Below are 16,730 nucleotides of genomic sequence, written 5' to 3'. Positions count from 1 at the left end.
AAGATGACTTTGAAATGATATTGGGGTGTTCTGGGATGATAGTTTGAGGTATAATTTTTGTTTGAACTGTTAAGTTTGGCAATGAACTGTCAAATATGCAGTTATAAGCATTTTAAGGTTATGTACTTATGAGCAACAGTTGTAGAAGAGTAATGTAAGCTGACTTTGGGTGTTTTGGGATGATGGTTTGGGGTGTATTTTTGTTTGAAATGAATTGTTTTATTATGATAATTTCATGTATATTTTTGTTTGAACTACTAAATTAGGCAGTGAACTGTGAAAAAATGCAGTTATAAGCATTTCAGTTTAAGGAATGTGGGATACTTGACAGTTGTATGCCAGTTACAAGCATTTTTAGAGGGGATTTTGCATTTCTGCATTTTTTGCATTTCTGAGTTCTTTGCATTTCCCCGGTGGGCTCTGGAACCTATCCCTGCATAAATGTGGGGGAGCATTTTATTATGTTCCCAACAAATTTGAATATCTGCTGTACAAAGCAAACATAAACACAAAAAAAATAAGCGTCTAAACCCAGTAATGTAATGATAAATATGCATGTATCCAAAATATAATGAATATGCTGTGCATAAGTAATGTGTGATTCTTACAGGCTACTGCCATAGTTTCAACTGAAAATCTCTTGTAAATTAATACAGCGATAAGCACTGATTACAATTGTACAGTAACTGATTACATATACTGTACAGTAACTGATCTTTAAAATTCTAACATTCATAAAGGAAAGACACACAAATGAAGAATGCATATCATTACCATGCAACATTTTCCATTTCTTGCTCCCCTCGAGCAGATGTGATTAAAATGGGTGGGACCAGTGACAATTCACTAGGTTTACACCTGCCATTTCTAATCTAGTCAGCTTTTCCACTAAGCACTTTGGTTTCTTGGTTGCAAGCATTGTAATTAAACTCAATCTCCTATGAAAACCTTCACAGGATTTTGTTTTAAATCTTTGGTCATACATGTTTTGCTATTTTTCATCAGCCTTCAGCAAAAACACTTTTTTGTTGCCTGCACTACTCTGCTCAACGTGTTACACAAACAGACCTTGTAATATTCTAATGAATAATTTGGAAGTCTTGCTGGTCCATGGTCACTGAGTAGGGCAACACTGGGTCTTGGCCATACACTACAAGTATGGCATATCCTAAACTGATGCATTAATACTGTGTTCAAGGCCAGTCCAGGTGTAGGCAACACACTCACCTACTGAACACTAAATAACACAGCAACTCCACATTATGAAATTCCACTAATCCATTGGCAGATGGTCAATAAGCAGTAAAAGGATATACTGTAGTTCTATTGTTAGGTTAGCCACCCCATGAAACACTTCCTTGGTCTGTAGTTATCACTAGTCAGCACATAAACTTAGCTATAAAAGAGTACAACATTTGAGCCACCAAGACCATAGTTTTACCATACAAAGCTTATGTATAAGTACAGTCACTACCTGACTTACGAACAAGTTACGTTCCGTACAGCCGTTCGTATCTTGAATTGTTGGTAAGTTGGTTTTTAATATGAAGTGCATACTTTTTGTTGACATTTACATTGGTGAGTTAACTCGGGAATCACAGATTATGCTATTTTCACTGTAATTTTAAATCATGCAATACTACAAAGAATTACTTTGGATGTTAGAAAGGTGAAAGGTAGAAAATAAAATTTAGATTCATACAACATTCAAAATTTAGTATTTTTTCCATGCTTTAAAGTTATGAACCTGAGAGAATTTTGCAGAAGCAGTGTTTGACATTGGAAGTTCACTAAGTAAACAATGCACACTGCCATCTATTGACAAAAATACATTCTACAGTAAATGTTTTCTATGGGGAGAGGAAACATAGAAAATGGGAATTCATCAAATGATGATTTAAATTGGAAAGACAGAAATAAGTAGGAATATTTTACGAGTATGAATGAGATTCTCATGATTGTAAGAAGAATAAATGGTAGCTAATCACGAGAACATTTGGGATAATCAGGGAAGGGATTAAAGGAACAAGCTCTTCTTCTGCATGTTCTGCTTTTTGCAAAAATTACTTGCACAATAGGTGCGAAGAGCAAAATTTGAACCTATGGATGGCAAAGCGGAGTGATCCAAACACAATTTAACTTGTGACCCTGTCTTGTATCTCTGAATGTTCGTAAGTAGGGTGTGACTGTATACCGTGTTTACACGGGTTTACACGTAACAACATCCACAAGCACACAGGATTACTTGAGGGGCGTAGGCCCCCGAGGAAATGGTCCAACCACATTTATGTGGACCCAATGGAACATTGCAGGGGCCACCAGCCATTGCTAAGCTTTGGGCATTTTGATTTGATGAATGCATATAGAGTTACAAACATGGCATTTGGCAATGTAATCTGTTAGTCTTTTTTATCCCCAAATAGTTCATTCTTAGGGAGGTGAGGAGCATCACCCAAGAACAAAATTCTCCTGGCTTCTTTTCATACAAGCAATATCATATCCCTTCCTCCACGAAAAACCTCTTAAATGGTACATTTATAAAAAAAAAAAAAAAAGGCCAATATGCTGGTTCTTTATTAAATGCAGCTAAAATATCCAGTATCCATTTTTCTTGTCTCTGTCCTTCACATAATTCCTCAATCTTCCATCTATTACTGTCTCATCATCTGGGCATGCATCCAAAGGAGGGCCACCAGCCATGCTCCCCATTTCATTTATCCACCAAACCTCAATCTCCAGCTCAGGTATCTCTCTCTCTCTCTCTCTCTCTCTCTCTCTCTCTCTCTCTCTCTCTCTCTCTCTCTCTCTCTCTCCAATTGTCTTGTCTATCCCATCCAACAGCTGATCTCCTGGGTTAGTATAGCAAGTGTCTTATCTCCGAACTGTCACTGGCTTTTCAAGGTCACCCAAGCAATGGTTACACCTACCCCATTTTCTTTCTTCATCTCTCTGGTTAACTTGGCCATTCTGCAATGGTGTAGCACCCTTCCTTTACCTCTGATTCTGTCATGAAACCTGCGACCAGATTTACAAAGGGAGCATCAGCTACTTTATTTACTTTTCCTTCTACGTACTCAAATCCGACAGTACTAAATTCTAATAATCTCTCTATCCAACAACTTTGTTGTGCAGTTAAGTCTACCCTCTTATAAGGATGATGCAGAGGGCAATGATCAGTTAGCAACTGAATACATTATCCCAACAGAGAATACTGATGCCTTTCCAAGACCCACAGAATAGTATGCATCTCACAATCAAAAGTACTGTAATTCTTTTCAACTCCTCTGAGCCCTCTCGATGCGTAACAAATAGGTCTCTCACACTTCATCATCAATTTGTGATATAACACCCCCAGGTGCAATATCGCTGGCATTGCAGTCACTACAAAGGGCCAATAAAAACGAATATCAAAGAATAAGGCATTGCTTGTCACAGCTGTTTTCAAATTATTAAAAGCCAATTCTTCTACTGATCCCTATCCAATCGTCTTTTCTCCCTTCAATTTATCTAACAGCCAAGTAATTTGACCAAATTCCCAAAAGAACTTCTATAATATCCCACAACCTCTAGAAACCTCACCACTTCCTTCTGTGTGGTCAGGCATGTAGGCATGGAAAAGCCTAAATAGCTTCAATTTTTCTTGGGCAAGTCCTTATTCTGGACAAAGCACCATTCTGTATTGGGAAAATGCAGCTCTATCCAGAAAAATTCCACATATCCCACCTCAACCATTATTTTCCTTTCATTGATATGGTAATTCCTATCTGGTAAAAAGATACACATTGAGACCTCATGCCAAGGGTTGTCAATACTGATATCAGGGGGAGGTATTTGCATTACTGATACTCCCAATTTTGCGGGGGTTACCTCCATGGCTTCTGTTGCCATACTAGTAAGGAGAATGACCATTCCCTTTGGTGATTTCTAAATGCAGGCCAAAGGAAGGACAAAGTGCCATTTTGTATTAGGAAAAAGCAGCTTCATCCAGAAAAATTCCACATTCCACCTCAACCATCATTTTCCTTTCACTGATAAGGTATTTCCTATCTGGTAAATTATTATTATTATTAAAAAAGTTTAACTACACCACTGAGCTGACTATCAGCTCTCACAGGGCTGGCCCAAAGGATTTGGATGAAATGACAGGTCTAGGATAGAAGCCTAGCAGTGGGACCAAATAGGTCACTCGGTATGGTGATGAATGAATGAAAATGAAATTAAAAGTTGCACAAAGGCATAAGCTCTCATACTGGTATACACTCACAATAAATACATTTATACTTATATTTCCATATATACTCACTAAAAAGGTATATTAAAATTTAAAATAAATTAAGGAAAATTATTTAGTCAAATTTTAAAATTTAGATGTTTTAAAATTCATTAGGTTTTCGTATTTTTATTATTTACTTTTTAGATTTTATCAATTAAATTACAGCTCCTCATGAACATTAACCCTTAAACGCCGAGACTATTTACAAAAGTGTCTGCTGTATGCTGGCGGGGTTTGGGAGTTAGCGACGAAGCGGAAAGAAAGTTTTTTTTCAAAAAGTCACAGCACACTTAGTTTTTAAGTTTAAGAGTTCATTTTTGGCTCCTTTTTTTCTCATTGCTTGAAGTTTACTATGCAACCATCAGAAATGGAAAAAAATATAATTATCATATATAAATATTGGAATATATGACAGCACGAAAAAAAATTTCATATATAATTGTATACCAATCGCGCTGTGAGCAAAACAGTTAAAGCCAATGAGTTATTTTTTTTCATTGTATTATACACTAAATTGCAATGATTTTGGTATATAACAAATTGTAAAAAGATCAAAGCAACACAAGAGAAAATTTTATCACAAAATGATGCATGAATTCGTAATGAGTGGACGTAAAAAAGTTTTTTTAAAAATTCACCATAAATCGAAATATTGTGCTAGAGACTTCCAATTTGTTGCAAAATGAAGGGAAATGATTGAATATTACTAGAATGTAAGAATTTTAGCTTACAATTGCATTTTCGACCATTTCGGTCGAGTCAAAGTTGACAGAAGGTTGAAATTTTGGCACTTACCATGATTTATATGAAAATATTTCAAAACTGATAAAAGCTATAACCATAAATTATTTTATGTTGTATTCTACATGAAATCGTGTACATTTTCATATATAAAGCGTTATGTGACGGCTCATATAAAATGGTGCAAAAATTATGACAAAGTGACTAAAGAATTTCTGAGATTTTCAGCAGAGTTAGCGCACGCGGACGTAAAGAAAAAGTTTTTTTTTAAATTCACCATAAATCGAAATATTGTGCTAGAGACTTCCAATTTGTTGCAAATTGAAGGTAAATGATTGAATATTACTAGAATGTAAGAGTTTTGGCTTACAATTGCATTTTTCGACCATTTCGGTCGAGCCAAAGTTGACCGAAGGCTGAAATTTTAGCACTTATCGTGATTTATATGAAAATATTTCAAAATTGATAAAAGCTTCAACCATGAGTTATTTTTTGTTGTATTCTACATGAAATCGTGCACATTTTCATATACAAAACTTTATGTAATGGCTAATAGAAAACTGTGCAAAAATTACAACAGTGACTAAAGAATTTCTGAGATTGTAAGAGCCTGACGCCGTCTCTTCCAAACACGTGTGTGTTTGTCGTCCATCGGAGTGGCGAGACGTTTGGCGTCTTCACAAACAGAAACATACACACAATTTGATACAGAAGATTCGTTGGAACATTATGAGTACATGATCAGAATGCTTGCATGGCAATGCAAGTAGTGGTGATTGTACATACATCAAGACAACAATGGTTAGGGAGAAACAGACGGAAATATTGTATGGTTGAAATCGTGTTCCTTTAGAGAAAGAAAACAAGATGCACTTGTTGTCTTGTCCACTCCGATGGACGACGAACACATGAACATACATGTGTTTTGAAGGGACGGCGTTAGGCTCTTACAAGATTTTCAGCAGAGTTAGCACGGACATAAGGAATAAGTTTTTTTCAAAAATTCACCATAAATCGAAATATTGTGCTAGAGACTTCTCGTTTGTTTCAAAATGAAGGTAAATTATTGAATATTACTAGAATGTAAGAGTTTTAGCTTACAATTGCATTTTTCTACCATTTCGGTCGAGTCAAATTTGACCGAAGGTTGAAATTTTGGCACTTATCGTAATTTATATGAAAATATGTCAAAATTGATAAAAGCTACAACCATGAGTTATTTTTTGTTGTATTCTACATGAAATTGCACACATTTTCATATATAAAATGTTATGTAACAGCTAATATAAAACGGTGCAAAAATTACGACAAAGTGACTAAAGAATTTCTGAGATTTTCAGCAGTTAGTGCGGGCGTAAGGAAAAAGTTTTTTCAAAAATTCACCATAGATCGAAATATTGTGCTAGAGACTTCTCGTTTGTTGCAAAATGAAGGTGAATGATTGAATATTACTAGAATGTAAGAGTTTTAGCTTACAATTGCTTTTTTCGACCATTTCGGTCAAGTCAAAGTTGACCGAAGGTTGAAATTTTGGCCGTTATCGTGGTTTATATGAAAATATTTCCAAACTGATAAAAGCTACAACCATGGGTTGTATTTTGCTGTATTTTACATGAAATTGCGCACATTTTCATATATAAAACTTTATGTAATGGCTAATATAGAACAGTGCAAAAATTACGACAAAATGACGAAAGAATTTCTGAAATTTTTGGCCGAGTTACCGCGCGGGCGTAAGAAAAAAGTTTTTTCCAAAAATTCACCATAAATCGAAATATTGTGCTAGAGACTTCCAATTTGTTGCAAAATGAAGGTACATAATTGAATATTAATAGAATGTAAGAGTTTTTAGCTTACAATTGCGTTTTTCGACCATTTCGGTCGAGTCAAAGTTGACCGAAGGTTGAAATTTTTTGTAGTTGACGTACGGTACATCCACTTGGTACCCAACAGACAATTTTAGTCGACGTATGATACGTCCAGTAGGCGTTTAAGGGTTAATGAATATTTCTCAGTGAAAAATACCGCGAATGGGCGAATTTTCCGCGAATGATGGCTAGATATATTCCACAGAGAAACCCGCGAATGCCTGAGTCCACGAACCATGAGAACGCAAATACGGGGGGTTTACTATGTATTATTAATTTGGCAGTTAATTATAACACATTTTGGGAATAAAACTTCTATCTTTTGCAAGCTTTCTCAAAATTTCATTTTCTTGTGGTTTGACCAAGTAAATACCGAATGAAAATGTGCAAATTTAGGTAGCGATCGGCGAGTCCTGGGCGCTATTTTGCCCTACTGTAATTTATAAGTTTTCATGCTTTTATATGTATAATTTATATGAAAATGTATTACAGTGTACTGTACTGTATTTTTGTTTTTATACATAAATATGATGCAAAGGCAATACGTATGGCCATTCATGATCAAGAAAAAGAGGTTGTTCAGCCACGCTGGTTTTATGAAATACGTATCGCAGTCCCTGCTCGCGTGATCAAGAGATGAGGTTATTCAGTCATGCTGGTTTGATAAAATGAATTCGTTAACATACTAAAACACATCAGACATAACAGAACGTTGTATTAGGGTTGTTTTGTGGAAATTACATTGTTAACAGCACGCTAGCAAGTCTGCCGCCACCTAACGCTCTTCCAAGTACAGTAATGCATTTACAAAGACTTCACATGGTTATATATTATTAATTTGGCTGTTAATTATAACACATTTTGTTAATAAAACTTCTATTTTTTACAAGCTTTCTCAAAATTTCATTTTCTCGTGCAAATTTAGGTAGCGATCGGAGAGTCCTGGGCGCTATTTTGCCCTGCTGTAATTTATAAGTTTTCATGCTTTTTTGCACATAAATATGATACAAAGACAATACGTATGTCCATTTGCGTAATCACGAAAAATAGTTGTTCAGTTGCGCTGGTTTTATGAATACATATAGCTGACGTGCTAGCATATCTGCTGCTGCCTGACGCTCTTCCAAAAAATGCATTTACAAAGACTTCACATGGTTATGCACTGTATTATTCATTGGCAGTTAATTATAATACATTTTGTTAATAACACTTCAGTCTTTTCTAAGGTTTCTTAGTTTCATTTATACTTGTGGCTTGCCCAAATAGATATCGAATGAAAATACTGTACAAAGACTTCACATGCTTACTATAAAGTACAGTACAGTACAGTACAGTACACGGTATTTTATTTCATTTGGCAGCTAGGATAACTCACTTTTTTAATGAAACCAATCTTTTGAAAGGTTTCCTACAGTTTCGTTTCCTTGTTGTTTGATCAATTAAAAATTGAGTGAAAAGGTGCAAATTTAGCAACCGATGTGTCATGGACAATATTTTACACTATTAAAGATTACTGTATATTTACATCCCAGTCTTTCGAATGTACAGTGTACTACAGTACTACAGCACAGTACTGTACATTATGTACTCGATGCAGATTAGGGGGACAACATGTAAACCTAATTTTGTAACAAATGCCCGGCCTGGCTTAAGCTAATGCTTTTCTTTCAGGTGAGACTACTATTCAGTCTATAGTCAAGGATAAGGAGCGTATTGTACAACACATGAAGGTGGTGCTTGGATGTTGGCTGTTACTCTTGGTGCTGCTACTAGATTAGGCAAGCAACATAACCCCAACCTTGTGGAGATGGAGAAGTTATTGATGGTCTGGCTTGAAGACCAAAACCAACGTAACATTCCAGTGAGCCTTGGAATTATTCAGGAGAAGGCTAGGCAGTTGTATGAGGCAGTAGCACAGAAGAAATGGGAGGGTAGTGGAACTGAACCATTTGTAGCCAGCAGAGGCTGGTTTAATCGTTTCAAGGTTCGAGCAAGTTTGCACAACCTTAAGTTCCAGGGTGAGGCTGCTAGTGCACACAAGGAAGCAGCACAAGGTTTTCCTAGTTGTCTTGCTGAAATCATCAGGGATAGAGGCTATACTGCTGACCAAGTTTTCAATGTGGACGAGACAGGATTATTTTGGAAACGTATGCCTAGCTGTACATACATATCCAAGGAGGAGAAGACAGCACCAGGCCATAAAGTCAGTAAGGAGAGGCTGACTTTACTTCTTGGGAGCAATGCCAGTGTTGACTTCAAGCTGAAGCCCTTGTTAGTATATCTGGCTGAAAATCCAAGGGCACTTCAGGGAATTTTCAAGCCTCAGCTCCCTGTCATTTGGAAGGCTAACAAGAAAGCCTGGGTCACTGTTGCTATCTTCGAGGAATGGTTTAATGATCACTTTCTGCCAGCAGTTAAGAAGTATTTGGAGGAGAAGGGTCTGGAATTTAAGGTCCTGCTGGTGTTGGACAATGCTCCTGGTCACCCTACTAACTTGGGTGAGATTTATCCAGAAGTGAAGGTAGTCTACCTTCCACCAAACACTACATTGCTTCTACAGCCGATGGACCAGGGAGTCATTGCTAGCTTCAAGGCTTACTACACCAGGAAGACATTTCGCCATGTCCTTAGGGTCACCGAAAATAGCAGTGACAAGTTGGACGTCAAGCGAGTCTTGAAGGGCTACAGTATTTTATACGCTGTAAAAAACATTGAGTTGTCTTGGAAGGAGGTCCGGAAATCCAATTTGAATGGGGGCTGGAAGAAGCTGTGTCCAAATTTTGTGATGGACTTTACAGGCTTTGAGAAGGGAGAATCTTGATGTGAGGAAGAGCATTGTTCAGTATAGCAAGAAGCTTAATTTGGAGATGGAAGCTGAGGATGTGAATGAGCTGCTGGAATCCCATGGAGAGGAGTTGTCAGCAGAGGATCTCATTGAGCTAGAGAAGTAGATGATCGAGGAGGAGGAAGAGGCACCAGCCCCAAAGCCCAGGGCATTAAGTGTTACAGCCTTGTCACAAGCTTTGGCCTACTTTGAGCAAGGGCTGATACTGATCGAGGAACAGGACCCTTGTGTGGAAAGGTTCACAAAGTTTCAAAGAGTAATTCAGGATGCTCTAACCTTTTACAAGGAGACTGTAAGGGAGAAGCAGATGAAAAGAAGCATCCAATCTAAGCTAGAAGTTTTTGGCTTCAAGAGAAAGTCTCCAGTACCACCTGCAACTCGTAACCCAGGTAAGGAATTCTTCACTTTTATTTTTTTTGCCACTGTCCTGTAAAATGTTTTATAAATTGTAATAAATTTTAAACTGTACCGTACTGTACAGTACACTATGCAGTACATTACAATTCACCCCATCATTTATATCATTCTTATTATTGCAGAAAAGTCCTGTCCTGATTCCACTGCACCTGACATAATAGAATTACCTCCACCAACCTCTCCTGGTAAGAAATTTTTTGTTTTTTGTTTTACTGTACAGTACAGTATTGTACATACTATGTAAATTGTTTTATACTGTAAAGTGCTGTACCTGTACAATATACTGCTGTACTGTATGTTACTGTACTGTACATATATTTATGTAGTACTGTTGCATAACCTAATTTTTTTTCATTGTCATTCCACGATTGAGCCACCACCCTGCAAGTGATGACCTTCCACTAATAGACCCACCAGCCTCTCCAGCTCTATCTGGTAAGGAATTTTTTTTTTTGTTTTTTGTTTTACTGCAGTACATATATACCTGTAAATTCTTTTATACTGTAAAGTACTCTTCCATAACCTAATTTTTTTTATCATCATTCCAGGATCAAGCCACAATGACCCTCCACCAGCATTACCAAATGACCCACCAGCCTCTCCAGCTCTATCTGGTAAGGAATTTTTTTTTTATTTGTTTTACTGTCGTACATAGGTCCATTGTTTTACACTGTAAGGTACTATTGCATAACCTAATTTTTTTCATCATTATTCCAGGATTGAGCCACGTTGACCCTCCACCAGCATTGCTAAATAACCACCCAGCCTCTCCAACTCTGGTAAGGAATTCTCCTTTTTTTTCATTTGTTTTACTGTAGTACATATGTAAATTGTTTTTTACTGTAAAGTATTGTACTGTATAACATACTGTACAGTGTACAGTACTGTACTAATAATGTATATATTTATGTACAGTACTGTTCCATAACCTAATTTTTTTCATCATCATTCCAGGATCAAGCCACGATGACCCTCCACCAGCATTACCAAATGACTCACCAGCCTGTCCAGCTCTATCTGGTAAGGGATTTTTTTTTTTTTTTTTACTGTCGTACATAGGTACATTGTTTTACACTGTAAAGTACTGTTGCATAACCTAATTTTTTTCATCATTATTCCAGGATCGAGTCACATTGACCCTCCACCAGCATTGCTAAATAACCACCCAGCCTCTCCAACCCTGTCTGGGAAGGAATTCTCCTTTTTTTCATTTGTTTTACTGTAGTACAGTACATATGTAAATTGTTTTTTACTGTACAGTACTGTACTATACTAATAATGTATATATTTATGTACAGTACTGTTCCATAACCTAATTTTTTTCATTATCATTCCAGGATTAAGCCACCACCTTCCAAGTGATGACCCTCCACCAGCAGTAGACTCATCAGCCTCTCCAGCTCCATCTGGTAAGAAAGTCATTTTTTTTATTTGTTTTACTGTATGGTATACATATATAAAATGTGTATACAGTAAAGTGCTGATTCATAACCTAATTTTTTTTTACTGTCATTCCAGAACTTAGCCTCATGTTTGCAGATGACCCAGAGTCCCTTGAAGAAACTTTGGAAGGTTTCCTCCCACTTGAATCATCTGAACCCTCTTCAGCTGCAATAGGTACTGTACAGTAGATTACTACTAATACAGAATGGAATTCTTCACTTATTTTTTGCTTAAATGGTTTTATCAACTGTTATAAACTTTGGAAATAACAAGTGTACTACAGCAGTACTGTACTGTACAGATTGTATCATTATTCCAGATCCAGAAGTTACACCCTCCTCCCAGGCCAACCCACCCTCTCCTGCTGCATCAGATAGTACAGTGGTCCCATCCTCAAACCCCAACTCACCAGACTTCGCACCCTCTCAATGTCCACCAGGTAAGAATTCTTCATTTTTATTTACTGTACATACAGTACTTTATTTTTAGGTGTAGTACTACTGTACACATTTTTTTACTGTTACAAAAGACTTACAGTACTGTACTGTAGAGCACTATTTTATTACAGTACATTTACAGGTACAGTATAGTACTGTACTAGACTTTAAGTACTGTACTGTAGAATTTTTATCTTATCATTCCAGACTCCCAGGAAGATTCCACCACTTAGCCAGTTTCCAGGGGATATGTACAGCAGCATGAAAATAAAAAAAAAAAAGATAAGGAAACATTCACTTTTTTTATTTGGTATACTGTACTGTATACATGGTATACAGTATTTAACAAAATTATATTTTTACTACACTAGTACCGTACAGTATGTACTGTACAGTACTGTACTGTATATATGGTACATTATTACTGTACATATACACAGTACACTATGTACATTACTGTACATATACTGTGTGCATTACTGTCCTGCACAGTACTAATTTTAATATTTTTATTACAGACTTTGTAACTGTTGTACAGAATTCATCGGCAACTACTGTTTACAGTGTACAGTACTGCACTGTACTGAACTGTATAAGTGTTAAGTATACTGCTGTACTGTACCACGTAATGCACATCTCCATCTCCCACAACCAGTAAAGTACTGTATAACTTTCAAAATCACTGAAATTAGGTAAGGAATTCTTCACTCTTTTAATTTTCATACATTTTATATTGTTTTATAAAATACTTTCCTTTATATCTGAATACAGGATAGTACAGTAGTACAGTATACTGTGTACTATAGCATACGGTACATTACTAATACATAGTAAATTTTTACATTCCAGAATTCCCTGAAAAATGGCCACACCAACATTTTGCTGTAAGTACAGTGTGTACTGTACTGTACTGGGGTTATGAAGCACGACAATTTCAAAACAACATGTAAGGAAATATTTACTTTTTTTCATTTGGTATGCTGTACAGTACATACAGTACACTGCATAGTATATACTATAACAAAATGTATTCTTCTGTATGTAGTACAGTACAGTATGTACTGCTGTTGCTTTAATACTGTACTGTACCAATGTTAACATTTTCATTACAGATTAATATGTACCTGCTGTACAGAATTCATCAGCAACTACAGTACAGTACTGTACAGTACCTCAAAATGCACATCTCCATCTTCCACAACCAGTATATACTGTACATCTTTCAAAATCAGTGAAATTAGGTAAGGAATTCTTTACTTTTTTCATTTTTAAACACTTTTTAGGTGCACAGTACTACTGTACACATTTTTTAACTGTGTTACAAAGACTTATAGTACTCTGCTGTACTGTATTTATTACAGTACGTTTACAGGTACTGTATAGTAATGCTGCTGGACTTGAAGTATTGTATCATTTTTATCTTATCATTGCAGACTACCATCCACAGGCAGATTCCACTTCTTGGCCAGAGTCCAGGGGATACGTGGCATGAAAATTTACAAAATGATGATAAGGAAACATTCATTTTTTTTTTCATTTGATAAACTGTACTGTATATACTGCTGTACATATACTGTACATGGTACAGTATTTAACAAAATTATATTTTTACTACAGTACAGTATGTACTGTACTTTATTACTGTACATATACTGTGTACATTGCTGTATTGCACGTTACAGTACTAATTTAATATTTTCATTAGAGACTGTGTACCTGCTGTACAGCATTCATCAGCAACTACAGTATACAGTACAGTGTACTGTACTGTACTGTGCACATCTCCATCTCCCACAACCAGCACTGTATAACTTTCAAAATCACAGAAATTAGGTAAGGAATTCTTCACTTTTTTTCATTTTTATACATTTTATATTGTTTTATAAAATACTTTCCTTTATACAGTAGTTGCTTACAGGACTGTACAGTAGTACAGTATATTGTGTAAAGTATACTGTACAGTACTAATACATAGTAAATTTTTACATTCCAGAATCCCCTGAAAATTGGCCACACCAACATTTTACTATAAGTACAGTGTGTACTGTACTGTACTGTACAGGGGTTATGAAGCACGACTATTTTAAAACAACAAGTAAGAAAATACTGTACTGTACAGTATTCACTTTTGTTCACTTTGTATACTGTGCATACACTACATGGTAATGCTGTAAATAAAAAAATGTAGAGAAGTACTGTACTGTACTGTGGTGTACTGTAAAGTACTGTACTTTAATTAATACTGTATATATTATATACTGTATACTGTGCAGTTCTAATTTGAACATTTTCACTGCAGACTGCTGTAATATGTTTACTTCACATTCATCAGCAACAGTAAGTTATACTGTACAGTGACAACATTTAATGAAGGTATGTACTTCTTGTAGATGACACCCAAAAGGTTGTGAGGTCAGTCTTTCATCATTTTACAGTACCGTATATTGTACTATAAAGTACTACTAAAGTAAATCCTATACAAGGTATATAAAATATAGTTTTCGTTACAGCGCCGATAACCGATCGGCGGCGCCGTACAATTTTTTCGGGGCCCGTAGACTTTATTTTCGGTTGTCGTTGTGCCGCCAAGAACGGAGCCCCGCTGACAGCCGGGGACAGCCTGTATATAGCCACTGAAGATCCCACATCAGCTGCCATTATCAGTTTTAAGCATGAGCTAAAGTCCAAGCAACAATAACTTCCCTTATTTGCCAGAATATTAAATTTTGGCAAAAAGTCAAAATATTCACGCTTATTACAGGGAACATGTTGGAGAGACATTTAGACCTGAACCAAAATATAAATTCTAATTGTTGTAGACTTTCCATTACCTAACTAAGGCATCCCGCTTGAATGAGTCAAGTGTCAAGATTACTAGGGGCATATGACAACAAGTAAAAAATGCACCGAAATTTCTTCAGTGCAATTGAGTTTTCTGTACAGCCGCTACAGCATATAACCAAGGCCACCGAAAATATATCTATCTTTCAGTGGTCTCGGTATAATGCTGTATGAGCCACGGCCCATGAAACTTTAACCACATCCCAGTGGTGGCCAATCCTATATTGTTGCCAGAAGCACAGTTATGGCTAACTTTAACCTTAAATAAAATTAAAACTACTGATGCTAGAGGGCTGCAATTTGGTATGTTTGATGACCAGAGGGTGGATGATCAACACATCAATTTGCAGCCCTCTAACCTGGGTAGTTTTTAAGATCTGAAGTCGGACAGAAAGTGTGGATGGAAAAAGTGCGGACAGACTTACAAAGCCGGCATAATAGTTTTTTTTACAGAAAACTAAAAGTAAAGAATATAACAATGCGATAATTATTTACCTTGTTATCTTATTGGTGTGAATCAGCCATGGTTTAGTATGAGGCATTGTCACCCAACGAACAAGAGCAACACCCACCCTTAATAACAGTCGTGCTTCTTCCATCATGTTGACCACTAGCATTATATTCAGTACTCCAGGAATACTGAATTTCTCCTGAAAATAGCTCAAAATGGGATTCATTCAGTTTAAAATCACATAACACACATTTCTTATATTTGATTATAAATATAACAATCTTGAAATATTTCATAGCATACGGAAAATGCAATTTCATTACATAATTACATTTAATATCTTGTTATAAATATAACTTACATGGCTAACTTGAATTTATCACTACATGGTACAGATATTTGCATGATTTTAATATTAACAAAATTTTAAAAACTGCATACATAAAGTATATTTGTTTTAACTAGTGATACAGGGTTACCTACGCCTCATCAATCCTTTGTTGATCAAATTTTCCCTTAATGACTGACTGTTTATAGCTACTAAAACTGGCACCACAATATCTAGGTTACTGATGCCGTAATAAATTAAAATAGAAAAACGACATTTTTATAATAACAAAGTTTTATATATACTTACCAAGTAATTACATTGCTTTTAGTTTCTACTTTTTGCAGCAGCTCGTTTTAAAAATTTCATGGGAGTGCTCATATTGTTTTGGTGTGGGTAACAGACCCCGCCCACCTTTGGGGAAGAATAGGTACAACCGGCTCAGGTATTCAATTCGTTCATGGATAATGTCCATTGGAGGGGAGGCGGGAGGGCTCCGATCATGTACTTGGTAAGTATATATAAAACTTTATTTATTATAAAAATGTCATTTTTATGTATAATTACTTAGTAAGTATATATAAAACTTTATTTTATTTATAAAAATGTCATATTTATATAAGTAACTTACCAAGTAATTACACTGCTGAATCCCACAGAGAAAGGAGGTGGGATACATGGACACTTAACTACCCAGAAACACTCAGTAATGGAGATGAGTCTGAAATAGATAGGCAGCCAGCATTGGACAATGATTGTTGTAACCTTACCTGTTGACAGAGCTACAGCAGACGGGTACTGCCTCTGGTCGGTGCTCATCATCAACCTGTAGTGGCCCAGCAGTAAAGCTGAGAATCGCCTCTACTTTAGTGGGTGCTTTGCCGCCAAGGAGTATTCCGATGGTTGCCAAAGCCTTATACAAAAGGGTATGCCCTTGCCCTGGGCACAGCACACGAAAAATTTGTTATCTACACCTTACGTAAAACACCAAACCCATCCATAAGAAGACCAGTGGGTACTCCCAGGACGTAGTGCCCCCAGGCTCCCATAATTCAATCACCTAAACCAAGGAGAGGAGACAGAGAA

General features: G+C 36.3%; 1 protein-coding gene across 1 annotated transcript in view; it reads right to left on the bottom strand.

Annotated features, from left to right (window-relative positions):
• LOC136849552 (general transcription factor 3C polypeptide 1) overlaps nucleotides 1–16,730 on the bottom strand; it is a 1,135,756-nt gene that overhangs the window by 253,116 nt on the left and 865,910 nt on the right. Inside the window, 1 exon segment of the mRNA XM_067122889.1 lies at nucleotides 15,361–15,515. Coding sequence (XP_066978990.1) covers nucleotides 15,361–15,515 — 155 coding nt within the window.

The sequence above is a fragment of the Macrobrachium rosenbergii genome, chromosome 21, assembly GCF_040412425.1.
Source record: "Macrobrachium rosenbergii isolate ZJJX-2024 chromosome 21, ASM4041242v1, whole genome shotgun sequence".
NCBI lineage: Eukaryota > Metazoa > Arthropoda > Malacostraca > Decapoda > Palaemonidae > Macrobrachium > Macrobrachium rosenbergii.
This window is presented reverse-complemented; position numbering and strand designations above follow the sequence as displayed.